The following is a 26,901-nucleotide window of genomic DNA, read 5'->3' as shown; positions in this document are numbered from 1 at the left end:
CCCTGGGTCATTTGCCTGTGTGGTCCCTCTACACGAAACCCCTAGAACCATCTGCCTCTAGCCCTTTCTCTCAAGGCATTATTTACAATAGCCAAGCCGTGGAAACAACCTACATGTCCACCAACAGATGAACGGATAAAGATGTAACATGTGCATATATGCGTGTGAGCATACACACACAGAGGAATATTACTCAGCCATTAATAAAAAGAATGAAACTCTTCCAATTACAATAACATGGATGGGCCTGGAGAGTATTAGGCTTAGTGAAAACTCAGACAGAGAAAAACAAAACTCTAAGTTATCACTTGTATGTGAAATCTAAAATATAAAACGAATGAATGAATAAGACAAAACGAACAGACTCACAGATACGGAGGACAAACTCGTGGTTACCACTGAGGAAAAAGAAGAGGGAGGGGCAATATAGGCGTAGAGGATTAAGAGGTATCAATACAAAAACTGCTATGCATAAAATAAATAAGCTACAAGGATGTATTATATAGTATAGGGACATACAGCCATTATTTTATAACTTTAAATGGAATACAGCAAATCCCCTGGCAGTGCAGTGCTTAGAGGTCTGCATTTTCACTGTCAAGAATGTGGGTTCAACGCACGGTTGAGCAACTAAGATCCTGCAAGCCACACGGTGCAGCCAGTGTTTCCTGGGGTTTTATACTTTCTAGTCTAACACTGGAGAGGGCAATGGCACCCCACTCCAGTACTCTTGCCTGGAAAATCCCATGGACGGAGGAGCCTGGTAGGCTGCAGTCCATGGCGTCGCTGAGGGTCGGGCATGACTAAGCGACTTCACTTTCACTTTTCACTGTCATGCATTGGAGAAGGAAATGGCAACCCACTCCAGTATTCTTGCCTGGAGAATCCCAGGGATGGCGGAGCCTGGTGGGCTGCCATCTATGGGGTCGCACAGAGTCGGACACGACTGAAGCAACTTAGCAGCAGCAGTAGCAGCAGTCTAACACTTCGGTCTTTAATCCCTTTTCTTTTTGTAAATGGTGTGAAAAAATATTCTAATTTTATTTTGTAAAGTAAATGTAGTTGTCCAGTTTTCCTAGCACCACTTATTGAAGACACTGTCTTTCCTCCTTTGCATATTCTTACCTCCTCTGTCATAGGTTAATTGATGTTAAGTACATGTGTTTATTTCTGGGCTCTCTGTTCCATTCCATTGGTCTGTGTGTCTGTTCTTGTGCCACTACTATGCTATTTTTTAAACTTTTTATTTTATATCGGGGTATAGCCAATTAACAATATTGTGATAGTTTCAGGTGGACAGCAAAGGGACTCAGCCATCTGTATATGTGTATCCATTCTCCCCCAAACTCCCCTCCTACCCAGCTGCCACATGACATTGAGCAGAGTTCAATGTGCTATACAGTAGGCCCTTGTTGGTTATCCATTTTAAATATAGTGGTGTAGGGCTACGCTCTTTTGACGACTGTAGCTTTGTAGTATACTCTGAAGTCAGGGAATGTGCTAACTCCAGCTTTGTTCTTTTTTCTTAAGATTGCGTTGGCAACTCAGGGTTTTTTTTGTGTGTGTGTGGTTCCAAATAAGTTTCAGGATTGCTCTACATTGGTGAAAAATGTACGGGTGTTTTGATAGGGATGGCAATCCAACTTGGGGACAGGGATAACCTTTTCTATGTACCACAAATGTGCATAATGGACACATCCTTAAAATTTGACTGTTTTCAGCAGGGCTCAGAGTCTGCCAATAATGTGGGAGACCCGGGTTCGATCCCTGGGTCAGAAAGATCCTCTGGAGAAGACAATGGCCACCCACTCCAGTCCTCTTGCCTGGAGAATCCCATGGATGGAGGAGCCTGGTGGGCTACAGTCCATGGGGTCGCAAAGAGTAGGACACGACTGAGCGACTTCACTTTGACTTTTTCTGCAGGACTCAGAAAATCATGGCTCTGAAGGGCGCTGGGGGAGGGGGGATTAAGTCCCAGTGCCACGGCCTGCTTTGCAAGCTGAGGGAAAGCATTTGTGGCCACAGAGATCCGTGGATGCAGGGAGAACTAGTCAGGCTCCTTTAGCCATAAAACAGCCAGTCAAGCTCATAAGGGCATCATCGCCCCTGCCCCCGACCCATTGTGCTAGGAAAACTGAGAGGTTGGCCCCATTGAGCAACAGAAAGGATACACAGCATGACAGATTGTGGAAGCTGGGCAGTTCTCTGTGGTGGGCGTGGGTCCTCGTCCATCAGTGGCTCACCATTCCTGCAGCTCAGGGGAGGGGATCAGGCCCGCTGACTCCTGGGATGAGCCTTCCACCCGGCCCTGCCACCAGTTGCTGTCATCCTTGTTGATGATCTGGATGACGTCCCCCGTGATGAACTTCAGTCCAGCCTCCTTGCAAGGGATTAGGTTGTCCTTTCTGGGATCATAGTCAAACTGTGCGCGCATGAACATCTGAAAAAGCAGGTGAGAGACGCTGCATTAGTGGAAAGTTTGGCTGTAAATAAGCAGGGTCTGCACTGCATAGACAGCAGGGAGGCAAAGATACTGTGTGGTTACTGGGACTCAGCTGTCCATCCTGGAGTACAAAGCAGCTACTTTTATGAACGTGCCCCAAGTCTTGCTGCTGATATCACATAAAATGAGAAGATCATTTCAAATCAAAGCAAATCAAAACAAATCAAGCAAATAAAATGTGTTTGATTATCAAATAAAAACAAAACCTACTATGCTTGAAATGTAGTATTTCTTTATACACGGAAGCAAAAAAAGACTGGAAGAAGCTATTAGGTCAGAACTTAATACCAGCTATCTCGGAGAGGAAGATCAGGGGTGTAAATCCAACCCAAAGAAATAAAAAAAGCAGGAAGGAGCAGAAAGCAATGAAACAGAAAAATAGAGTTGAAAGGATCAAGAGAGGCAACACTGGTTCTCTGAAGATTCATGAAATTCAGGCCGACTAAAAAACGAGAGAAGACGCCACTTCCCAGCAGAGAGAAAATTGTAACACCACCAACACAATGGCCAAAAGGAAGGGGGAAAATGCCAGAGAACTCTCAGCGAGGATGCAGTGGAGCTGGAACTGGAAGCTGGGAATGGAAAATGGTATAGCTACCTTGGAAAACAATTGGGCAACATCACCACAGTTGAACATGCTCCACAACTCGTCAGAAATGCACTGAAACTCAGATACAATGAGGTTCATGGCAGCACTGTTTTTTTTTTTTCTTTTTGTAAGAATCAAAAAGCTGGAATTGCAAAAGGCCCTCAAGAGCATGTTCATATGAGAAGTGAATAAGAAGGAATCACATGTACACCCATGGCTGATTCATGTGAATGTATGGCAAAAATCACCACAATATTGTAAAATAATTAGCCTCCAATTAAAATTTAAAAAAATAAAAATAATTCAAACAAACAAACAAAAAAAGGAAGGAATCATCAGTTGCTACAGCACAGACTTCACACCCAGTGAACAAAACGAGACACTAAAGGATTTATACTGTGTGAGTCAATTTACACAAATTCCCAAAAGGGGCAAAACTCATCTCTGGAGTCAGAAGTCAGGGTTGGCGGACTGGAAATGGGGATGGGGACTCTCAGGGTGCTGGTCACATGGGTGTGTTAAGTTTGTGAAAATTCATCTGGTTTTATACTTATGATTTGTGTACTTTGTTGTCTATGCGTTCATATATACCAAAACTTCAATCTTAAAAAGTTTACTTGACAAGAAAATTATACCATCACACATTAAGTAACCTGGAACGGAAACTTCAGAGTGATTTTTGTCAAAGTTCATCTGCCAGGGCCCTGCACAAGCGATTTCCCTCCTAAGCCATGATGTGCTGTGTGTGAAGGGGGGTTGCAGAATCAGGAGATGGGCCTTTGCTCTCACGTGCAGGATATGCAGCAAAGGCCTGCCAGTCTGCAACATGTGTTAATTTGGCTCAGAGAGTACTAGGCAGATCCACTGATTAGAATCACATCATTCAGTCAAATTCTGAGAGCATCGTGGGTCTGAATCCTGCCATCATCGCAACAGAGAAAATGCTGCCACCTACTTGCAGTGCTGGAAGCCGATTTTGCTGGTTGGGAATTACTTTCAATGAGATCATTCCTTTGGTTTCTTTCTATTAAAAAAGAAACATGAAATAACTGTTAAGTAAAATGAACTTGGCTGACTGGAGGTCTCATGAAGTCATTTTCCCCTCCCAAAGGCCCATGAGGTTTCATTTTTTTTTCTCGGTAGCCATCATTGCACTTTGAAATGTTGTACCAGAACATTTTCTTAGAGACAGAAATGTCATGTGCCCCATAAACCAGCATAACAGCATGAACCAAAGGCTAATGATTGTCCCTCCTCTTCACCGGTAACCCCAAAAGATCCCCAGACGTACTTAAAATGAACCCCTACAATGAACACATATGTCCACACTTTTCTATACAATACAAACATGTACAGATATTTATACACATATTCATATTTATGCATTTTTGTTGTTTTTAACAAAATTGGATTATACTATAAGCATGACTCAATGACTTGCTTCCAGGTCAATATATGAAGACTTCACTCTCTCTGATGGCTCAGTTACATCCCTTGTGTGATGGTGGCCTCAGCCACCATCCCCATTAGTGGGCGTGTCCACTGTCACCAGTTTTTGTTTTTTCTTCTACAACCTGCGCTTCCCTGGTGGCTCAGACAATAAAGCGCCTGCCCGTAATGTGGGAGACCCAAGTTCAATCCCTGGGTTGGGAAGATCCCCTGGAGAAGGCAATGGCCACCCATTCCAGTACTCTTGCCTAGAAAATTCCATGGATGGAGGAGCCGGGTGGGCTACAGTCCAGGGGCTCTCAAAGAGTTGGACACAACTCAGTGACTTCACTTTCTTTCTTTCTTACAACCTGCTGCCAGAGACCCCCTTCAACATATGTCCTTATATATTTGCATTGGATTTCTACAGACTAGAACCCCATGAGAGAAATGCAGAATCAAATGGTAAAAATACTTTTAGAGCTATCCTCAACTTACTTTTCTATAGATATTCCACTCTCACTAGGAGAAACTCTATAGGTCCAACAACCGAGTTTCGTCCATAAAGATCAGATCAGAAAACAGAAGGATTCAGAGTCTTAAAAGATGTATCCATCAACTGCAGTGTGTGGACATGACCTGGATCCTGATGTAAATACCCAAAGCACGTGCCCCAGATCCGTGTGGTAGTAACTGTTGTTGTTATTGGGTTGCCCAGTCGTGTGTGACTCTTTGTGACCCCATGGACCGCAGCATGCCAGGCCTCCCTGTCCATAACCAACTCCCAGAGTTTATTCAAACTCAGGTTCATCGAGCCAGGATGCCATCCAACCACCTCATCCTCTGTCGTCCCCTTCTCCCCCTGCCTTCAATCTTTCCCAACATCAGGGACTTTTGTTCCCCTCTATATTTCGGCCTTCCCCTCTGTAAACAACCCCTTCATTCAGCATCTTATCCACCTTTTGGAGTGGGTCACCTGTCTCCTGCCAGGACCCTGGCTGGAGTGTTTCATGCTCACCAGCACGAGGAGCTGACTCATATCCTCACAGTGTACCCTGCACAGAACACGATCCTCTGCACTTGGCCTTAATCATTTCTTCTCAATAGAATGTGATGCATAGGTGTTTTTCTGAGCCCACAGCAAGGCTGTATCCCTTAATCTTGAAACAACTGTTTCAAATATATGAACATTCAAAATTTACACTTCTTTTTGATTTGTGTAAATATAATCAACTATGTAAAAGTTAATTTGTGTCATGTGGCAAAAGATACTATATACAATACACTTGGAAACATAATGGGCTTCCCTTGTAGCTCAGTCCATTATCTTCCTGTAGTGCAGGAGACCTGAGTTCCATCCCTGGGTTGGGAAGATCCCCTGGAGAAGGACAGGGCAACCCATTCCAGTATCCTTGCCTGGAAAATCTCACGGACAGAGGAGCCTGGTGGGCTGCAGTCCATGGGGTCGCAAAAAATCAGGCACGACTGAGCGACTAACACTGACTGACTTACTGGAAACATATTATTGTGCATATAATAGGCAGACAGTTAATAACCAATATTTCAAGAGCTTCTAAACTTTGTTATATGGGCTTCCCTGGTGGCTCAGATGGTAAAGAGTCTGCCTGCAATACTGGAGACCCAGGTTCGATCCTTGGGTTAGGAAGATCCCCTGAAGAAGGAAATGGCAACCCACTCCAGTATTCTTGCCTGGAGAATTCCATGGACGGAGGAGCCTGGTGGGTTACATTGCATGGGATCACAAAGAGTTGGACACGACTGAGCAACTAACAATCAGGCTCACTCAAACTCTGTTATAAATAGATAAGCAACCCAATAGACAACAGGGCAAAAAGATACAAGAAGGAAAAGCATATAGCCACGAGCTCTTGAAAAGTGCTCAACTTTGGCTCTGGGAATACAATTAGAAAAATAAAGCAACCATGAAGTACTTTGCACCCGTCAGATTGGCAGAAATTTGAAAGGAATGTTAACATGTAATTCTGGCAATGTTCAGTTTTTTCATTTCTGGTTCAAACCACACTTGTTTTTGAGTTTCTATTCTCTGCTTCATTCCCATGCTAAGTGCCTGAGGGGTGCTTCCTACTAGCCATGGCCAATGACACCCAAATACTTCATGTGATTTTCCCAGCTTTGCTTGCAGGAACGGTCACCATTGTGCGCAGGGCTGAAGAACCATGGTGAAGAATCTGGAAGGGCAAACACCCAGCACAACTGAATCTAGAGGGCATGTTCAATGTCTCATCTCAGTTCAGTTCAGTCGCTCAGTCATGTCCAAATCTTTGCAACCCCATGGAGTTCAGCAGGACAGGCTTTTCTGTCCATCACGAACTCCCAGAGCATGCTCAAACTCATGTCCATCAAGTCAGTGATGCTATCCAACCATCTTGTCCTCTGTAGTCCCATTCTCCTCCTGCCTTCAATCTTTCCCAGCATCAGGGTCTTTTCAAATGAGTCAGTTCTTCACATCAGGTGGCCCAAGTATTGGAGTTTCAGCATCATTCCTTCCAAAGAAATCCCAGGGCTGATCTCCTTCAGAATGGACTGATTGGATCTCCTTGCAGTCCAAGGGACTCTCAAGAGTCTTCTCCAACACCACAGTTCAAAAGCATAAGTTCTTTGGTGCTCAGCTTTCTTTATGGGCCAACTCTCACATCCATACATGACTCCTGGAAAAACCATAGCCTTGAGTAGATGAACCTTTGACGGCAAAGTGATGTCTCTGTTTTCAATATGCTGTCTAGGTTGGTGATAGCTTTTCTTCCAAGGAGCAAATGTTTTTGAATTTCATGGCTGCAGTCACCATCTATAGTGATTTTGGAGCCCCCCAAAACAAAGTCTGTCACTGTTTCCATTGTTTCCCCATGTATTTGGCATGAAGTTATGGGACTGGATGCCTTGATCTTAGTTTTTTGAATGGTGAGTTTTTGTGTTTTTTTTTGAACAGTGAGTTTTAAGCCAGCTTTTTCACTCTCCTGTTTCACTTTCATCAAGAGGCTCTTTACTTCCTCTTTACTTTCTGCCATAAGGGTGGTGTCATCTGCATATCTGAGGTTCTTGATATTTCTCCTGGCAATCTTGATTCCAGCTTGTGTTTATCCAGCCTGGCATTTCTCATGATGTACTGTGCATGTAAATTAAACAAGCAGGGTGACAAGATACAGCCTTGACGAACTTCTTTCTCAGTTTGGAACCACTCTGTTGTTACATGTCCAGTTCTAACTGTTGCTTCTTGACCTGCATTCAGATTTCTCAGGAGGCGTGGTCAGGTGGTCTGGTATTCCCATTTCTCAAAGAATTTTCCAGTTTGTTGTGATCTACACAGTCAAAGGCTTTGACAGCAGTAGATGTTTTTTTGGAACCCTCTTGCTTTTTCTATGATCCAACAGATGTTGGCAATGTGTTATCTGGCTCCTCTGCCTCTTCTAAAACCAGCTTGAACATTTGGAAATTCATGGATCAGGTATTGCTGAAGCCTGACTTAGAGAATTTTGAGCATTACTTTGCTAGCGTGTGAGATGAGTGCAATTGTGCAGTAGTTTTAACATTCTTTGGCATTGCCCTTCTTTGGGATTGGAATGAAAACTGACCTTTTCCAGTCCCGTGGCCACTGTTGAGTTTGCCAAATTTGCTGGCATATTGGGTGCAGCACTTTCACAGCATCATCTTTTAGGATTTGAAATAGCTTAACTGGAATTCTATCACCTCCAGTAGCTTTGTTTGTAGTGATGCTTCCTAAGGCCCTCTTGGCTTCGCATTCCAGGATGTCTGGCTACAGGTGAGTGATCACACCATCATGGTTATCTGCGTTGGAAGATCTTTTTGGTATAGCTCTTCTGTGTATTCTTGCCAGCTCTTCTTAATATCTTCTGCTTCTGTTAGGTCCATACCATTCCTGTCCTTTATTGTGCCCATCTTTGCATGAAATGTTCCCTTGGTATCTCTAAGTTTTTTGAAGAGATCTCTAGTCTTTCCCACTCTATTATTTTCCTCTATTTCTTTGCATTGATCACTCAGGACGGCTTTCTTATCTCTTCTTTCTATTCTTTGGAACTCTGCATTTATATGGTATATCTTTCATTTTCACCTTTGCCTTCTGCCTCTATTCTTTTCTCAGCTATTTGTAAGGCCTCCTTAGACAACATTTTGCTTTTTTGCATTTCTTTTTCTCGGGGATGGTCTTGATCACTGCCTCCTGTACAATGTCACGAACCTCTGTCCATAGTTCTTCAGGCACTCTGTCTATCAGATCTAGTCCCTTACATCTATTTGTCACTTCCACTGTATAATTGTAAGGGATTTGATTTAGATCATATCTGAAAGGTCTAGTGGTTTTCCCTACTTTCTCCAATTTAAGTCTGAATTTGGCAATAAGGAGTTCATGATCTGAGCCACAGTCAGCTCCCAGTATAGTTTTTGCTGACTGTATAGAGCTTCTCCATCTCTGGCTACAAAGAATATAATCAATCTGATTTTGGTATTGACCATCTGGTGATGTCCATGTGTAGAGTCTTCTCCTGTGTTGTTGGAAGAGGGTGTTTGCTATGACCAGTGCATTCTCTTGGCAAAGCTCTGTTAGCTTTTGCCCTGCTTCATTCTGTACTCGAAGGCCAAATGTGCCTGTTACTCTAGGTATCTCCTGACTTCCTACTTTTGCATTCTAGTCCCCTATAATGAAAAGGACATCTTTTGGGGTTTTAGTTCTAGAATGTCTTTTAGGTTTTCATAGAACCATTCAACTTCAGCTTCTTAAGCCTTAGTGGTTGGGGCATAGACTTGGATTACTGTAATACTGACTGATTTGTCTTGGAAATGAACAGAGATCATTCTGTCTTTTTGACGTTTCATCTTTTAGTCCATTCCTCTCTGTAAGAAATCTATAACAGAATAGTGATTACTAGCATCTTCGTGTTATAGATGACTTAGAGAAGTGAATTTTGCTCCAAATCACAGGGCTGGAGTAAAAGAGAGTGTGATTCAGGGCTGCCATTAAAGACTGAGGACTTCTGGCACTCAGTACAGAGCTTTTTCTAGACACTCTGGGTCATATGCCTTGTTTTAGAAGTTTACTAAATGAAAACAGAGGGTTGTCATTTCTTGAGTGATAAGAGGCCCTTCAATGAGGTATAAATACAAAAATGCGGTACGTGGACAGCAATTCCGATCCACAGTTCACCAAGACAAGGGCAGAGTGGATACCCACCATCGCCTTCTGCAGCTGATCTACCGAGTGATTAGTCACGTTTGTGCCATTGATTTCTAGGATCTCGTCCCCAACGTGAAGTGAGCCTACCATCAAAAGAAAACAGGTTCAGACAAGAGCTGTCAATAGGAGTCAAAACACTGCAGGAAAGAAACTGTGATTTGTAGCAATAGATTGTGTGATACAATTTTGTATCATTGTGTGATACAATTTTGTACAATATTGTACTGTGATACAATAGATTGTGTAAAAAAAAACAAAGGGTTAGAAGTATTCGACCACAAGAGACCGGAATATTCTATTGATGGCCCTCTGGGTCCTATGAGGACCAGCACTGGGAAGTTGACTACGTCATCTGCCTTGACTTCAGGACTCCGAGTAAAGAATAAAAGTACCTGATCCTCAAAATCTCCTGGAACTACAGTGCCCCTGATCTCTGGGGCCTCTGATAACAGCTATACAACACTCAAAGAAATCAGAAAATGAAGAACTTGGCACTCTGAAGTCACCAGCAAGCTTGATGTTTTTCTGCTGTTAAGCTAAAACCTCCAAACACTACCAAGTGATCAAGTTAATCACTGTTTAGAATCTGTGTGAATCTCTGTGAAGAGTGGTTATCTTACCTGCACTCCCCTAGATACAAAGAAAAGTGCTTTTACTAATGGATGCTTCTGCAAATTGATGGCTGCTTCCCATGAAGGAGATACAGCAGTTACTGAAATATGTGTTAATGTCTATTTGCTTAGTTGTTTTTTTTTTTCTGGCTGTGCTGTTTAGCTAATGGAATCTTAGTTCCCCGAGCAGGGATTGAACTATGGCTCACAGCCGTGAGAATACCGAGTCCTAAATACTGATGTACCAGGAAATTTCCTATTTTCTCAGTTTAACTGGTAGCCCCAGGAGGCAGAGATGGTCTCTTTGCTTCATTGCTATGTATTCAGAGGCGGATGAAAGGGGTTGCATATAGTAATTGCTCAAATGTTACCTAACAGGAAAAATAGTCATGTCATGAAGTATAGAAGAAGGCTGGACCTATACCTTGTCTGTGGACCATGCCCCCATGGAGAATTCTGGCCACCGTACATGACTGCTTCTCGTTCAGCTTCAGTGTGATTCCCTGGAAGATAGACAAAGCCATAGCATGCTTGACTGTGAGCTATTTCTGAGCTGATCTTGTTTTGTTTGTTTCAGTTCTATCAGTTTATTGCTACCAACCCTCCACCCTCATGTGAACGTGCTCAGTCCTGTAACCCCATGGACTGCAGCCCGCCAGGCTCCTCTTTGTCCATGGACATTTCCAGGCAGGAATACTGGAGGTGGTTGCTGTTTCTGTCTCCAGGCTGAGCTGATCTTTAAGATATCTGAAAGTGATTTCTTGGGAGAAAGACTTTCTGTCTCCACCACCTGGGGCATCAACCACTGGAAGGGGGCAGGAAGCCTGCTCTGGAGCGGGAGTGGGCAGGGGGGTGATGATGGCGAAAAACAGGGGTTACCATGGGCTCCTCGGTGACCTTCTCAAACTGGATGAGCCGCACCTTCCGGGCCTCCTGGCCCTGAGTCTGGGCTGGGCTCCCCAGGGCAGCAGGCCCATTGGTGTACATGTCCTCCATGACAGCACTCAGCTGGGGTGACACAGGCTGGTGGGGCAAAAGAGCAGAGCATTGGATGAAGCAAGTGGCTGAGGCGACCCCTAGGATATCACTGCAGGGCTACAACCCCCAAAGCTACAGAAAGTGAAAGTGAAGTCACTCAGTCGTGTCTGACTCTTTGCGACCCCATGGACTGTAGCCCACCAGGCTCCTCCATCCAGGGAATTTTCTAAACAAGAGTACTGGTGTGGGTGGCCATTCCCTTCTCCAGGGGATCTTCCTGACCTAGGGATCTAACCAGGGTCTCCCACATTGCGGGCAGGCGCTTTACCATCTGAGCCACCAGGGAATCCCAAGCTACGTAAACCAATGCTTATCTTCTTAGGCTGGTAGCTGACTGCATTCAATTTGATGGGCCATGTTATTTATCCTATCATTTTGCCATTTCATACTGGATACTGAAAGAGGAACTCCCCAGGTCAGTAGGTGCCCAATATACTACTGGAGATCAGTGGAGAAATAACTCCAGAAAGAATTAAGGGAAGGAGCCAAAGCAAAAACAATACCCAGTTGTGGATGTGACTGGTGATAGAAGCAAGGTCTGATGCTGTAAAGAGCAATATTGCATAGGAACCTGGAATGTTAGGGCCATGAATCAAGGCAAATTGTAAGTGGTCAAACAGGAGATGGCAAGAGTGAACGTCGACATTCTAGGAATCAGCGAACTAAAATGGACTGGAATGGGTGAATTTAACTCAGATGACCATTATATCTACTACTGTGGGCAGGAATCCCTTAGAAGAAATGGAGTAGCCATCATGGTCAACAAAAGAGTCCGAAACGCAGTACTTGGATGCAATCTCAAAAACGACAAAATGATCTCTGTTCGTTTCCAAGGCAAACCATTCAATATCACAGGAATCCAAGTCTATGCCCCAACCAGTAATGCTGAAGAAGCTGAAGTTGAACGGTTCTAGGAAGACCTCCAAGACCTTTTAGAACTAACACCCAAAAAAGATGTCCTTTTCATTATAGGGGACTGGAATGCAAAAGTAGGAAGTCAAGAAACACCTGGGGTAATGGGAAAATTTGCCCTTGGAATACGGAATGAAGCAGGGCAAAGGCTAATAGAGTTTTGCAAAGAGAACACACTGGTCATAGCAAACACCCTGTTCCAACAACACAAGACAAGACTCTACACATGGACATCACCAGATGGTCAACACCAAAATCAGATTGATTATATTCTTTGCAGCCAGAGATGGAGAAGCTCTATACAGTTAGCAAAAAGAAGACTGGGAGCTGACTGTGGCTCAGATCATGAGCTCCTTATTGCCAAATTCAGACTTAAATTGAAGAAAGTAGGGAAAACCACTAGACCAGTCAGGTATGACCTAAATCAAATCCCTTATGATTATACAGTGGAAGTGAGAAATAGATGTAAGGGACTAGATCTGATAGATAGAGTGCCTGATGAACTATGGATGGAGGTTCGTGACATTGTACAGGAGACAGGGATCAAGAACATCCCCATGGAAAAGAAATGCAAAAAATCAAAATTGCTGTCTGGGGAGGCCTTACAAATAGCTGTGAAAATAAGAGAAGCGAAAAGCAAAGGAGAAAAGGAAAGATATAAGCATCCGAATGCAGAATTCTAAATAGCAAGAAGAGATAAGAAAGCCTTCCTCAGCGATCAATGCAAAGAAATAGAGGAAAACAACAGAATGGGAAAGACTAGAGACCTCTTCAAGAAAATTAGAGATACCAAGGGAACTTTTCATGCAAAGATGGGCTCGATAAAGTACAGAAATGGTATGGACCTAACAGAAGCAGAAGATATTAAGAAGAGGTGGCAAGAATACACAGAAGAACTGTACAAAAAAGATCTTCACAACCAAGATAATCACAATGGTATGATCACTCACCTAGAGCCAGACATCCTGGAATGTGAAGTGGGCTTTAGAAAGCATCACTACGAAAGCTAGTGGAGGTGATGGAATTTCAGTTGAGCTATTTCAAATCCTGAAAGATAATACTGTGAAAGTGCTGCACGCAATATGTCAGCAAATTTGGAAAACTCAGCAGTGGCCACAGGACCGGAAAAGGTCAGTTTTCATTCTAATCCCAAAGAAAGGCAATGCCAAAGAATGCTCAAACTACTGCACAATTGCACTCATCTCACACAATAGTAAAGTAATGCTCAAAATTCTCCAAGCCAGGCTTCAGCAATATGTGAACCGTGAACTTCCAGATGTTCAAGCTGGTTTCAGAAAAGGCAGCGGAACCAGAGATCAAATTGCCAACATCTGCTGGATCATCGAAAAAGCAAGAGAGTTTCAGAAAAACATCTATTTCTGCTTTATTGACTATGCCAAAGCCTTTGATTGTGTGGATCACAATAAACTGTGGAAAATTCTTCAAGAGATTGAATACCAGACCACCTGTCCTGCCTCTTGAGAAACCTATATGCAGGTCAGGAAGCAACAGTTAGAACTGGACATGGAACAACAGACTGGTTCCAAATAGGAAAAGGAGTACGTCAAGGCTGTATACTGTCACCCTGCTTATTTAATTTATATGCAGAGTACATCATGAGAAACACTGGGCTGGAAGAAGTACAAGCTGGAATCAAGATTTCCGGGAGAAATATCAATAACCTCAGATATGCAGATGACACCACCCTTATGGCAGAAAGTGAAGAGGACCTAAAAAGCCTCTTGATGAAAGTGAAAGAGGAGAGTGAAAAGGTTGGCTTAAAGCTCAACATTCAGAAAACTAAGATCATGGCATCTGGTCCCATCTCTTCATGGGAAATAGATGGGCAAACAGTGGAAACAGTGTCAGACTTTATTTTTGGGGGCTCCAAAATCACTGCAGATGGTGACTGCATCTGTGAAATTAAAAGACGCTTACTCCTTGGAAGGAAAGATATTGACCAACCTAGATAGCATATTGAAAAGCAGAGACATTACTTTGCCAACAAAGGTCTGTCTAGTCAAGGCTATGGTTTTTCCAGTGGTCATGTATGGATGTGAGAGTTGGACTGTGAAGAAAGCGGAGTGCCAAAGAATTGATGCTTTTAAACTGTGGTGTTGGAGAAGACTCTTGAGAGTCCCTTGGACTGCAAGGAGATCCACCTAGTCCATTTTAAAGGAGATCAGCCCTGGCTGTTCTTTGGAAGGAATGATGCTAAGGATGAAACTCCAGTACTTTGGCCACCTCATGCGAAGAGTTGACTCATTGGAAAAGACTCTGATGCTGAGAGGGATTGGGGGCAGGAGGAAAAAGGGACGACAGGAGATGACATGGCTGGTGGCATCACCAACTCGATGGACATGAGTTTGAGTGAACTCTTGGAGTTGGTGATAGACAGGGAGGCCTGGCATGCTGTGATTCATGGTGTCACAAAGAGTCAGACACGACTGAGCGACTGAACTGAACTGTTATTTATCCAACGGGCCACCCCTCCCATTGGCCCAAGATGCCACGTGAACTGTGATTCGTTGACCTCAACCATGCAGACAGCACAGCCGCATGAATTACACTCTGGAAAGTCTCTGCATGATACATCTGAAGTTAATTTAAGGCCTCTGGCCTGGGCAAGAGGACAGACAGAAGGCTGGTCTTGGTAATCCATGGTGCCAGGTCAACCCCACATTGGCAGCAGGAATGTTCATCCCCACCTGACTTTCTAGACAAAACCAGACAGTTGGCAGTGCCAAACAGAAAAGGTGAGACAGCCAAGCTTTGAGAAAAGCAGCATAGCGCATTGTCAAAACCGGGGAGGAAGCAGAAGTGCCTTCTATCTGACACAAAAGAGCCAAATGACAACTAAAAAATATAAATACCTCGAAGTGAAGAAACTCCCCTGAGACAGGCAAAGGTTTAGTAGGCACACACAGTGATAATCATAGATGCGGACAGTTGTCCCATCAAAACTAACACCTTCTCACCAAAAGACGATCAAGAGCTATGAAGGCATGGCACAGCCTGACTGTAAAAGCTGCAATACATACGTCTGACAGAGACTTATTTATACCCAGAACATGTGAAGAATTCTTATGACTCAATAACAGGATGGCAAGTGAGGAAAAGACAGAATGTTTGAACGGACACTTCATTTCAAAAGGCCACATGCACTACAAGAGCCTACAAGCACTGTAATCAGGGAAATACTGGGTGGGCCAAAAAGTTCATTTGGGCTTTTTCATAAGATGTACTAGGGAGCTGATGGCGAAAAAGACAAGTTTAGCACACACTGACCCTAGCCCCTGTCAACCACACTTTGAAGTGTTCACCCAAAAGAAAAGACACAGGGTTGCACATGGATGTTCACAGCAGCTTTATTCACCCACAGGAGGTGACAGAAACAAAAGGACCATGTTGACAGGGGTCAACATGCATCAGTCTGAAAAGTGTGATGTTGAGTGAAAGAAGCTTTAGGCAAAAGAGTACACATTAGATGAGCCCATTTGTGAGGTTTTAGAACACGCCTAAATGACAATAACAACATTGAAGATGGTGGTTGCCTCTGTTGGGATGGGAAGGGGTAGGCTGGGTAGAGTATGAGAGATACTTCTGGAGTGTTGATGCTCCAAACTGTGATCAGGGTTGGGTTAGCACAGGTGTGTGTATTTGTTCAAACTCATCCAGTACATTTCACCAGATGGACCCTGGACCACAAAGTTAAAAAAAAAAATCATATAGAAATACTGAATACTAGTCCATAATATGCACACTGAAGCCTTTAGGGGTGAACTGTTCTGATGCTTGCAGCTTTTAAAAAAAAAAAAAAACAAGATTCATTCATTTCTTTTATGGCTGTGCCAGGTCTTAGTTGCTGCTGTTGGGCTTTTCTCTAGATGTGGTGAGTGGCCTTCTCATCCCAGTGGTTTGTCCTGTTGCAGGGCACAGGTTGTAGGCACAGGGGTTCAGTCGTGGAACTTACTTTGAGGAAAAAAAAAAAAGGTGAATGAATGGTTTGTGGATAGACACGTGACAAAGCACACATGGCCGCGTGTTAATGGTATAATCTAGGAGGTATGTCAAATGGAAGCTACTATCAAATTGTTTGTTCTTTGCAGTGGGTTTGAAAATTTGCAAATAAAACACTGGAAGGAATGGCATCAGGAGAGTGAAAAAAGGCCACAGAGCATGGAACTGGGACCCTCAGGAGCTGTCCTACTGTGGATGGACTTTGGAATTTTAAGAACAGTGTGGCTCTGACATCACATGCCAATGAGAATAAATGGATGGATCTCCTTAAAGCACTCTTCAGTCTCCTTTGCTGGTTCTTCCTCCTCTTTCTAACTTAACTGCTCTTGAAGTAGCCCAGGGCTTGGAGAAGGGCAAGGAGCACTCTGAAAATGTTCCCACCCACTCCAGGTCAAATATTCAATCAGGATGTTAGGGAAGGATTCCGCTGCACATGGACGGCGGCTGCGATCCAGCCACAGCGGGGGTGGGGATGCCCCTCAGAGACCACGGGGAGGGAAGATCTTCCCAATGGGTGGGACCAGGAGAAGGACATCTCATCAGCCAGTTGGTGGCAAAGGAGAAATGGGAAGATTCCCCAAGGAGGAACAGCTAGCCCCATCTATGTGTCTGTCTGTCTCTCCAGATCTATTGCAATCAGGGAAGTCCCGAGAAAGAGAAACTGCCCTGGGCAGCAGCTAGCACTTCTCCAAACTCACGTGACACAGCTTTCCACAGTGCTATGAAAGCAGAAGCTTCTAATAAGGGATTGTATTTAGCAAAGTAACTGATGAGACGTAACTGATGTAACTCATGTAACTGATGTAACTCATGACACCAGAGCTACAGGGCACTTCAAGGCCATCTACAGTAGATGAGTTACCTCTACCTCTGTGCAAAGTGTCCTAGCACACACAGATACCATGGAGCCATGAAAAGGAGGTTCAGGGGTTGATCTCAAAGAAATGTTGTTAAGTGAAAAAAAAAGGGGGGAGGAAAGGTATGCTGTGAAACAGATGAAAATCTTCATATCTGCTTGTAAACATGCCATCTCTCTCTGGAGGGACACGTGAACAACATGGAGGAACTGGGAGACAAGAGAAGGGGCTCAGAAGAAAACTGGATTCATTTCAGATTAATCTCTTAACAGGCATATAAAAGCCTTCTCTTGTGGCAAGATAGAATTTTCCTGAGTGTCATTTAGATTCAAGTTGGGAGCTTAAGGAATTGTGTGTAGTGTGGATCCTGTTTTTTTTTTTTTTGATATTCATTTATTTGACTGTGCTGGGTCTCAATTGCAGCCTGTAGGATCTAGTTCTCAGAGCAGGGATTGAACCCACGGAAAAGTCTGAGCATGGGAAAAGTCCCTGGGCCCTACTGAAAGGAGAGTCCAAGGCAGGAAGGTAAATAGAAACCCACACACACAAAAAAAGGAAGTCATGAGGATGAGAGATTTAAAAAATGTTCCGGCAGACAGCAGAGCTGAGAATGTGCACCCAGAAGAAACTAGCTGGGGAGGATTGCAGGAAGGAGGAAGCTGGTATCTCATCAACCAGAACTGGAGAACAGGCTGTCCCAGGCTGCACAAGGGGCTGAAAAAAGAAGAACTGAGTTGGGCGTCTGGTCATCCCGAAAAAGATCAGGGAGAAGCTGGATCAGTGAGAAACAGAATAAAGCTGTTGGGTTGGCCACCAGTCAGAATACAAAAGCCTCTACCAACGTTCCCTTTTTAGCATCGACCTACAGCAGGTTGCAAAACAATTGTAGGTAAAGAACAGACTGTAAATGTCAGAACCCTTACAACATCAAGGTCCACACACACACGACAGAAAAAAATGAAAGGAAGGGTCTCCAGATCCTGGGAGATCTGTGAGAAGGGACGTCACCAAAGGAATGAATGGAGAATTTTTAGTTCTGCTGGATTTTGGCCACACGCTTGGGTTGCATTTAGTGACAGTCAGAAGGCTTGTCCTTATGGAACCAAGAGGAGTCCCTTCTTGCTGCAACTAGAGAAAGCCTGCGCTCAGCCATGAAGACCCAGCAGAGACAAAAACAGAAAAACAAACCAGTGCTATTAAAAAAAAAAGAAAGAAAACCATAAGGAAATATCACCACACAGCCATCAGAGCAGCTATGATCAAAACCAGTGACAAGACTAAATAGTCATAAGGATGGAAAGAAACTGAATCTCTCATCCATGGCTGGTGGCAATGTAAAATGGAACAGCCATTCAGGAAGAGAATCGGGTGCTTTCTTAGAAAACAAAATGAGTACTTTATAAGTGAGCAATGCTGGTAAAGAATCGCCTGCAATGTGGGAGACCTGGGTTCGATCCCTGGGTTGGGAAGATCCCCTGGAGAAGGCAAAGGCTACCCACTCCAGTATTCTGGCCTGGAGAATTCCACGGACTGTATAGTCCATGGGGTCACGAAGAATCGGACACGACTGAGAGACTTTCACTGTATTCACTGTAATGGAACAAGACAAATGTGTGTGCAAAACCTGCTACATGAAGGTTTGTACCTGGGCTGGATGAAGCACAAGCTGGAATCAAGATTGCCGGGAGAAATATCAATAACCTCAGATATGCAGATGATACCACCCTTACGGCAGAAAGTGAAGAACTAAAGAGCCTCTTGATAAAAGTGAAAGAGGAGTGTGAAAAAGTTGGCTTAAAGCTCAACATTCAGAAAACTAAGATCATGGCAACTGGTCCCACCACTTCAAGGCAAATAGATGGGGAAACAGTGGAAACAGTGAGAGACTTTATTTGGGGGGGCTCAAAAATCACTGCAGATGGTGATTGCAGCCATAAAATTAAAAGACACTTACTGTGTCTTTTAAAAAAAAATAAAATAAAATAAAAGACACTTACTGCTTCCCTGGTGGCTCAGATGGTAAAGCGTTTGCCTACAATGCAGGAGACCCGGGTTCAATCCCTGGGTTGGGAAGATCTCCTGGAGAAGGAAATGGTAACCCACTCCAGTATTCTTGCCTGGAAAATCCCATGGATGGAGAAGCCTAATAGGCTACAGGCCATGGAGTCACAAAGAGTCGGACATGACTGAGCGACTTCACTTTCACTTTACTCCTTGGAAGGAAAGTTATGACCAACATAGACAGCATATTAAAAAGCAGAGACATTACTTTGTAAACAAAGGTCCGTCTAGTCAAGGCTATGGTTTTTCCAGTGGTCATGTATGGATGTGAGAGTTGGACTATAAAGAAAGCTGAGCACCGAAGAACTGATGCTTTTGAACTGTGGTGTTGGAGAAGACTCTTGAGAGTCCCTTGGACTACAAGGAGATCCACACAGTCCATCCTAAAGAAGATCAGCCCTGGGTGTTCATTGGAAGGTCTGATGTTGAAGCTGAAACTCCAATACTTTGGCCACCTGATGCAAAGAGCTGACTCATTTGAAAAGACCCTGATGCTGGGAAAGACTGAAGGTAGGAGGAGAAGGGGACGACAGAGGATGAGATGGTTGGATGGCATCACCGGCTCAATGGAGATGAGTTTGGGTAGACTCTGGGAGTTGGTCTTAGACAGGGAGGCCTGGTATGCTGCAGTTCATGGGGTCGCAAAGAGTCAGACATGACTGAGTGACTGAACTGAACTGAAGGTTCGTACAGATTTACTCACAGTAACTCAAACCTGGAAACAACTAGGAGTATCTATCACAGGTGAGCAGGTCAACAGACTATGATCCATCCAGACTTTGGGACGATTCCCAGCAATAAAAATATTCCCAATGATTTGATTCCAGGTAAACTCCAATACTTTGGCCACTTCATGTGAAGAGTTGACTCATTGGAAAAGACTCTGATGCTGGGAGGGATTGGGGGCAGGAGGAGAAAGATGGCATCACTGACTCAATGGACGTGAGTCTGAGTGAAATCCGGGAGTTGGTGATGGACAGGGAGGCCTGGCGAGCTGCGATTCATGGCGTCGCCAAGAGTCGGACACAACTGAGCGACTGAACTGAACTGAACTGAACTGATATAACATTATTGGGATGTTATAGTGGTGGTGGTGGTTATGTATCTTCACACATGTGACAAAATGGCCCAGAGCTACACTCACATGTCACAGCAATGTCAAGTCCATGGTTTTGACAATGTACTATTTTTGATCTTGTAGGAGACAGAGTTGAAGTTATTGTAAAAAAGTAGCAAAACAGCTGGCAGGTAGCACTTGTTTGCACCCAAAGAGCTGTAACTAAGAGAGCACAGTAACGAATGGGGAGAGGAAACAACAAACCATGGAGAAAGTTGCAGGAATCTGGGGTTGGAAATTAACAGGCTAAAGCACATGGTAACCTCAGAGCTTCTCAAAGCATTACCTACAGCGACCTGGAAGCATGTGGCATCAAGTTGGAAGAATTCTGTTAAATTAAGCACCTTATTTGTTTTTACCATGTTGCAGGTATTAAGAGATTTGAACGTACAGACTGAGGAGTTCAAGGATCACTGACTGCATGCCTGACTTGCCCTGATTCTGACTTACAAATCTTTGTTCACTAGTAATTGTGGGGCTGAGAATGCTCAAAATCAAACCTGCAGATTCATTCCATGGATCTCCCAGCAACTACCAATTGCTGCTGCTGCTGCTAAGTCGCTTCAGTCATGTCCAACTCTGTGTGACCCCAGAGACAGCAGCCCACCAGGCTCCCCTGTCCCTGGGATTCTCCAGGCAAGAACATTGGAGTGGCTTGCCATTTCCTTCTCCAATACATGAAAGTGAAAAGTGAAAGTGAAGTCGCTCAGTGTCTGACTCCTAGCGACCCCACGGACTGCAGCCTACCAGGCTCCTCCATCCATGGGATTTGCCAGGCAAGAATACTGGAGTGGGTTGCCATTGCCTTCTCCGAACTACCACTTACGTGTCTTAAAACCCAGCAGTGTTGGTAAAGAATCTGCCTGCAATTTGGGAGACTTGGGTTCGATCCATGTAACCAGGGATTCATCAGTAACCATAGCAGGTAAAGGTGGCAATAAAGTCTGGAAACACAGATCAGATTCTCTTATCATGTGCTGTAAAGTACCATCAAGAAAGCATTTCTGATGATTCATCTGGGTTTGCAGACGTGGCAGAGCCCTGCGTAACATTCTCAACAAGGACAGTCGAAAGTCTGTCCACGGAAGACAGAGTGAACTTGGCAAGGGGGTGGATGCCTGCATGATTGGGGGCCTCATCTCTTCATTCAGCTCCAAGACATGTCAGCCTTTAAATTAAGGACTCTGCAAAGCGTGCCAGAGGTAGAACACATTGAACCCAGAAAAGTTCAACACTTGCTATGCCAAACGCTGGGCTTTTCAATGTGCTTATCCATCAAGACAGTCCCCCTTCCTAATGACTCAGAGCCACTATCACACTCCCTCAGAAGCTGCCAGTGATGAGAGAGATACCTGGAATGCTCTGACCTGGCACCTGAAGAACCAACTCGCACCCGTGGGGTGCCCCCAAAGCACCACCTGATGCCCCTGCTCTGACCGCTCTTTGATGACACCTGGCACACCAGCCCCTGGCACCCCCAGCCCACAGACAATCTGTGATGAAGGGCTAGACAGACAGATGCGTACAGAGCAGGGGCCGCAGGCTGCAGTCGGTCCCCCGTCTCTCCTGTCCTGCCCCTCAACTGCTGGAACTTGGCGTGTTTCCACAGCTGTTAAGACACGCGCCTTCCAATGGGTGGCAGAGATTTTCCATTGTTTGTTCTGGGACTTACTGGCCCCACGCTGGACCACAATGTTGAGTCCTTCCCAGTGCCATGAGCACCCGTGCCGGGTGATTACAAAGTGATACAAGGAATGCTGAGCAAACAACATCGGGCAAAGGTGCTCGATTGCTTTCTGTGGGGTGCACTTTGCAACTTGGACACCAGTACCCCCCTGGCCAGGGAGGCCCCCAGCCACACCCGGGCAGGATGGGGAACGGCCGTCCCACGTGAGAAGGGCGCAAGGCCGCCCTCTGCTCCGCAGCCTGTCAGGGGCCCATATTCACACAAACTGCTGGGGTGGCAAGGCCTGGCCTCTGAAACCCTCTTCAGAGGAAACATCTGTGGTGGGTTCAAAGGGCAGAGGCAGCAGTTCAGAGGAAGCTGGGATTAAAAAAGAGAGAGATGAAAAAACAAACTTAGCGGCAGGTGGTGGAGGTGGATGACTCAAGTAGGGCCCACCAAGTCACATTAAGAGCTGGTGACAATGACTGGAGGGAATGAACCAACATCTGTTGGGCCGATGGGTAAGCCCTCTGCCCACTGTTTTCAGGTACCGTGGGGCTTCCCTGAGAAGCTGACTTGGGAAAGAAGCTGCCTGCAATGCAGGAGACCCGGGTTTGATTCCTGGGCCGGTAAGTTCCCCTGGAGAAGGGCTAGGCTACCCACTCCAGCATTCTTGGGCTTCCCTGGGAGATCAGCTGGGAAAGAATCCGCCTGCAGTGCGGGAGACCTGGGTTCAATCCCTGGGTTGGGAAGATCCCCTGGAGAAGGGAAAGGCTGCTACCCACTCCAGGATCCTGTCCTGGAGAATTCCATGGACTGTACAGTCAATGGGGTCACCCAGAGTTGGACATGACTGAGCGACTTAAACAGACAGAAGGCCCAGGCCAAGCAGGCAAGTGATGGCCTACACCAGACACCAGCTGCTCAGTCCTCCTGGGCCAGGGCAGGCTCCACTTTGGGAAAGAACACAAGGAAAAAAAAAACCCATGAGAAAATCCAAAAGGACTCAAGGTACCAGAAAAAAGGGAAAACTGTTTCCCCACAAATATGAGAGCTGCAGAAAAGGGCTGGGAGGAGAGGAAAGCCTCAGAGGCAAGATTTTATGCAAGTCCTGGCTTCAGTCCTGATGAACCAGGTGCCTGGGATGCAGGCAAACAAAGCACCTGCAGCAGGACTGGCAGGCTGGTGACTTCAGAGCACAAACGTGTACAATCGGCCCTGGGACACGATGGATGTGAGCTGCCACGGGTCCGCTCGCTTGAGCATTTCTTGCACAGTCAACCCTGCAGCACCAAACAATTCAGTCCAGGGTAGGTGGCCTCTGCTGGTGGCTGGAGGCTTGTAGTCGTGGATGAACCACAGGGACGGAGGAACGGATGCATATGGATGCGGCTCAACTCTATGCCTCCACGTGAAGGAAAAAGGCAAAGTGAAGCCTCAGAAAATTCTATGTTACACCAAGCTGTACTCTGGTTCCCTAATTTGGAGCATGTCTTCCTGTTTCCCTGCCCTGGAGTCAGTTCTCCTCTTTTGAGCAACAGTTGAAAACTTGAGCAACTGGTGCTTAGGGGAAAAAAAAAATCCCTGCCATCCATGAAATGTCACCTGATTTCATCTCCCCCACCCCAGGGGATCTCTGGTGAAATCTCCAGACCTCTGTGAGCCCTGAATGTCCCTGCCTGGAGCACTGTTGGCCGATGGCACCCTGGATATCTCCAGCCCCAAACCTGTACAACAGCAGATGAGGCTGAATCTGCTGGCCAGGAGCTCTGCTGAGTGGATACTCAGCTGGAGCCAGACTTCATTCCTGGGCCATTAGGCCCAAGTGAACTTTCAGGGACTTGCAACCTATTTCTTCAGGTCATGGGAAAGGGGCAACTTCAAACAGGCCAGCAGAGAGAAGCAGGAATTTTACAACCCATTTTATGTGCACTAAGGGACTGCCATAAAGAACAAGGTCACAGAGAGCTCATAAAATGTTTCTCCAAGGAAGGACACCTATAGTTAAATAGGGAAGGCAGCCTCCACTTCAAATGTACTGCAACACTGTGCTCTGATAAGACTTTTTCAGTATCAAATACGGACTACAATCAGAAGGGAAACTTTGGTTTTCTAGTCTTTAGAACTTTTACGGAAAGCAATCTTCCTCAATGAAGTGTTTGGCAACAGGAATTTCTGAATTGCTTTAAAGGCAACAGCTTCCTTGGAGGGAAGGTGAACCTCAGGAAATAAGGAATCATCCGGTTTGTGGGGTCAGGCCACCCCTCATGGCGTGGAGATTCTCCCTCCGAGGTCCACAGTTGGGCAGTTCTGGAAGCTTTTCATTCTGTGCTTTACCAATTTTTCTTATCCCATTCTCAAATCCTTTCATGCAAACAAACTACATAGGCAGGAGACTGTATCTGGTATTGCAGGATAAACTCATGGCTCCACAAAAACTGCTGCTTACTCAGAGTAGTGACAGAGCTTCTGTTCAAAACTGCACGCAACGAACCTCCCCAGCTTTCCCACCAGGGGCAGAAAGATCTCCAAGGGGTCGGGACACTGAGTTACAGGTGATGCTCAGGTTGTGCAAAGTGAAAGCAGGCACACAGAAAGGCCTACGTAAGCTGGAGTCCACCTGTAGGACAGCCTCAAAAAGGCAAAGTGATAGTGTTTTCCAGATGCTGCTTGGAAAAAAAAAAACAAACACAAATGCTGCTGGAGCGGGGGGGTGGGGGGGTGGCGGTCCATGCATCCAGGGATGGCAGGTGTGTGTGGGGGCAACCCTCAAGGACTGTGAGGTCACAGCTACAGGGTGGGATGTATGTGTCCAATGTCAATGAACTGCACAAATCGGTGAATTCTATGTATGCCAAGTAAACCTCAATAAAGTTGCCAAAAGAAAATTCAATAAACAGAGTTTGGCAGGGGGTGGGGATGGAGTTAAGGCTCAGCCAAGTGAGTTGACTGTTGGGAAGAAAAGCAAAAAATCACATTTCCAAGCTTATGGGGAATCAAGGAGTTTCAGAGCCTGATCCCCTCCTAGCGCACTTGCCGCTGTGCTGCCTAACTTGCAACTTTGTCTTCCCCACATGATCATCCTGCTGCTCCTGGAAGCCTAGACTACTGCAATCCTGATTTGCAAAGATGGACAAGTGTGAATATGGCGCCCTGAGGGAAGCAGCAAGGTCAATGCAGATACAGAATGCAGCCTCCCTCTGATGCCTCCCAGTCCACAGTCCCCAGCCCGCACGCCAGTCTGCTGGGACCTGGGGGATCTGCAGTTTCATCGTATGCCCAAGTGGATGGGTGCGCTGCATAGCACGTCCACCTCTTCAGGCACTTAGTAATTTGGGAACCATGTCCGAGGCCCCACGGATCAGGCATTTTACCTGGAAAAAGTGAGTGTGCAAACAGCCCTGCCCTGAAAGATCTTGGCGGTCTAGAAAAAGATTCACACTCGTGAGTCCCCAGGCCAGCTAGTGTCTGCTGAGCCCTCTATCTCTGGGTGTCTCTGTGGACATCCTCTCTTGGAACCTGGCCAGCAGGCCGTGAGGAGGCCAGGAAACGTGGAAGGGCTGCCGGTGGGTGCTGGCTGATGGCTGACCACTGAGACTCAGCTTCCGCCTTCAGGTGAGTGAGTGGGCCTGACATGCAGCCTTACCTTGAAGTCACTCAGTCATACCAGACTCTTTGCGACCCATGGACTGTAGCCTACCAGGATCCTCCATCCAGGGCATTTTCCAGGCAAGGGTACTGGAGTGGGTGGCCATTTCCTTCTCCAGGAGATCTTCCCGACCCAGGAATCGAATCCCGGTCTCCCGCATTGCGGGCAGACGCTTTACTCTGAGCCACCAGGGAAGCCCCAAGATAACAAGAGAATCAACTCTCCCTTATGGGCCATCTTTGAGGATAGAGGTGAGTTGCTATTTATGGGCCATCGCAGGAATCTGGGGGGGGGTGCGGGGGGCGGGCAGAATTACTCCTGGGATGATGCCTGCCCACAGACACAGGCCACCCGGGTGCCCCCCAGCACCAGAGGCCCCGCAGAAATGCCACGGCATGGTGACTGAGCACTTTGAGGCCAGCGTTGGCTCTTACCACCAACCCTTTCTGCTGACACAAGCACTTAAGCAGACCTCCTCTGGGCTCTGTTCCTGAAAGTCTTCTCCGTGACCCCGACTCCGTCCACGCAGAAGTTTCCCCCGACCTTTCATTAGCTCTCCGGGCCAGGGGCAGCGGCCTCTGCCGATTCCCGCCTAGAGGCGCCGCGGGTCCCAAGCCATGGCGCCCAGAAGTCCCGCACGAGCCCCGGGGGTCAGGGCCCCCATCCCGAGGGCAGGAGGGCGGGCGGCGAGGCCTAGAGTCGGGGACCGGCCCTCATCGCACGCCGTTGGGGGGACCTCGGGAGCCGCTCACCTCGGGCCGGTTGTGCTTCTGCAGCAAGTGCTCCAGGTAGAGATCGGAGAGCGCCGTGCGCATGCCGCCCCCGCCCTCGCCTTCGCTCGCCTTCAGCGTCATCTTGCGGGAGAGCCGGGCCGCCGGGGACGCGGGGGCCGCGGGGCCACGGGACCGGGCACAAGCTGGAGCGCGAGGGCCCCAGAGCCTGCGGCGCGCGGAGGCGGCGAAGGCTGCTGGGACTCGGCGCGCCTGGGCCGTCACCACCCCGCAGGAGGCGCGCTGGGCGCGCGGGGGTGGAGCCCCGCCCACGCCCCGCCCCTGAACACGCCCCCGCCTGGTGCCCGCCCCCGAGGCCCCCAGGGTCCCGGCTCTGCGCACCTGGGCGCCCGGAATCTCCGACGATTAAAGCCACGAAAACAAACAAACAAAAAAAAAAAAAAATGGAAGGCTTAGTGGCAGCAAGGAGACCAACATTCCAGAGCGGGATTC

The 26,901-nt window shown here is 46.3% G+C and overlaps 1 protein-coding gene across 1 annotated transcript in view; it reads right to left on the bottom strand.

Moving 5' to 3' along the window:
- Positions 1-26,685, bottom strand: part of MPP1 (MAGUK p55 scaffold protein 1) — a 32,861-nt gene extending 6,176 nt beyond the window's left edge. Inside the window, exons 1-6 of the mRNA XM_070366402.1 lie at positions 26,431-26,685; positions 11,238-11,381; positions 10,783-10,861; positions 9,745-9,830; positions 4,048-4,116; positions 2,244-2,440 (exon numbers count right to left, since the gene is read on the bottom strand). Of these exons, the coding sequence (XP_070222503.1) occupies positions 2,244-2,440; positions 4,048-4,116; positions 9,745-9,830; positions 10,783-10,861; positions 11,238-11,381; positions 26,431-26,532 (677 nt within the window). The 5' untranslated portion in view covers positions 26,533-26,685. The remainder of the gene's footprint in view (positions 1-2,243; positions 2,441-4,047; positions 4,117-9,744; positions 9,831-10,782; positions 10,862-11,237; positions 11,382-26,430) is intronic.
- Between the last annotated feature and the right edge of the window lie 216 nt (positions 26,686-26,901).

The sequence above is a fragment of the Bos mutus genome, chromosome X (assembly GCF_027580195.1).
Source record: "Bos mutus isolate GX-2022 chromosome X, NWIPB_WYAK_1.1, whole genome shotgun sequence".
NCBI classification, from domain to species: domain Eukaryota; kingdom Metazoa; phylum Chordata; class Mammalia; order Artiodactyla; family Bovidae; genus Bos; species Bos mutus.
The sequence above is the reverse complement of the archived record's forward strand: the minus strand, read 5'-3'. Positions and strand labels throughout refer to the sequence as shown.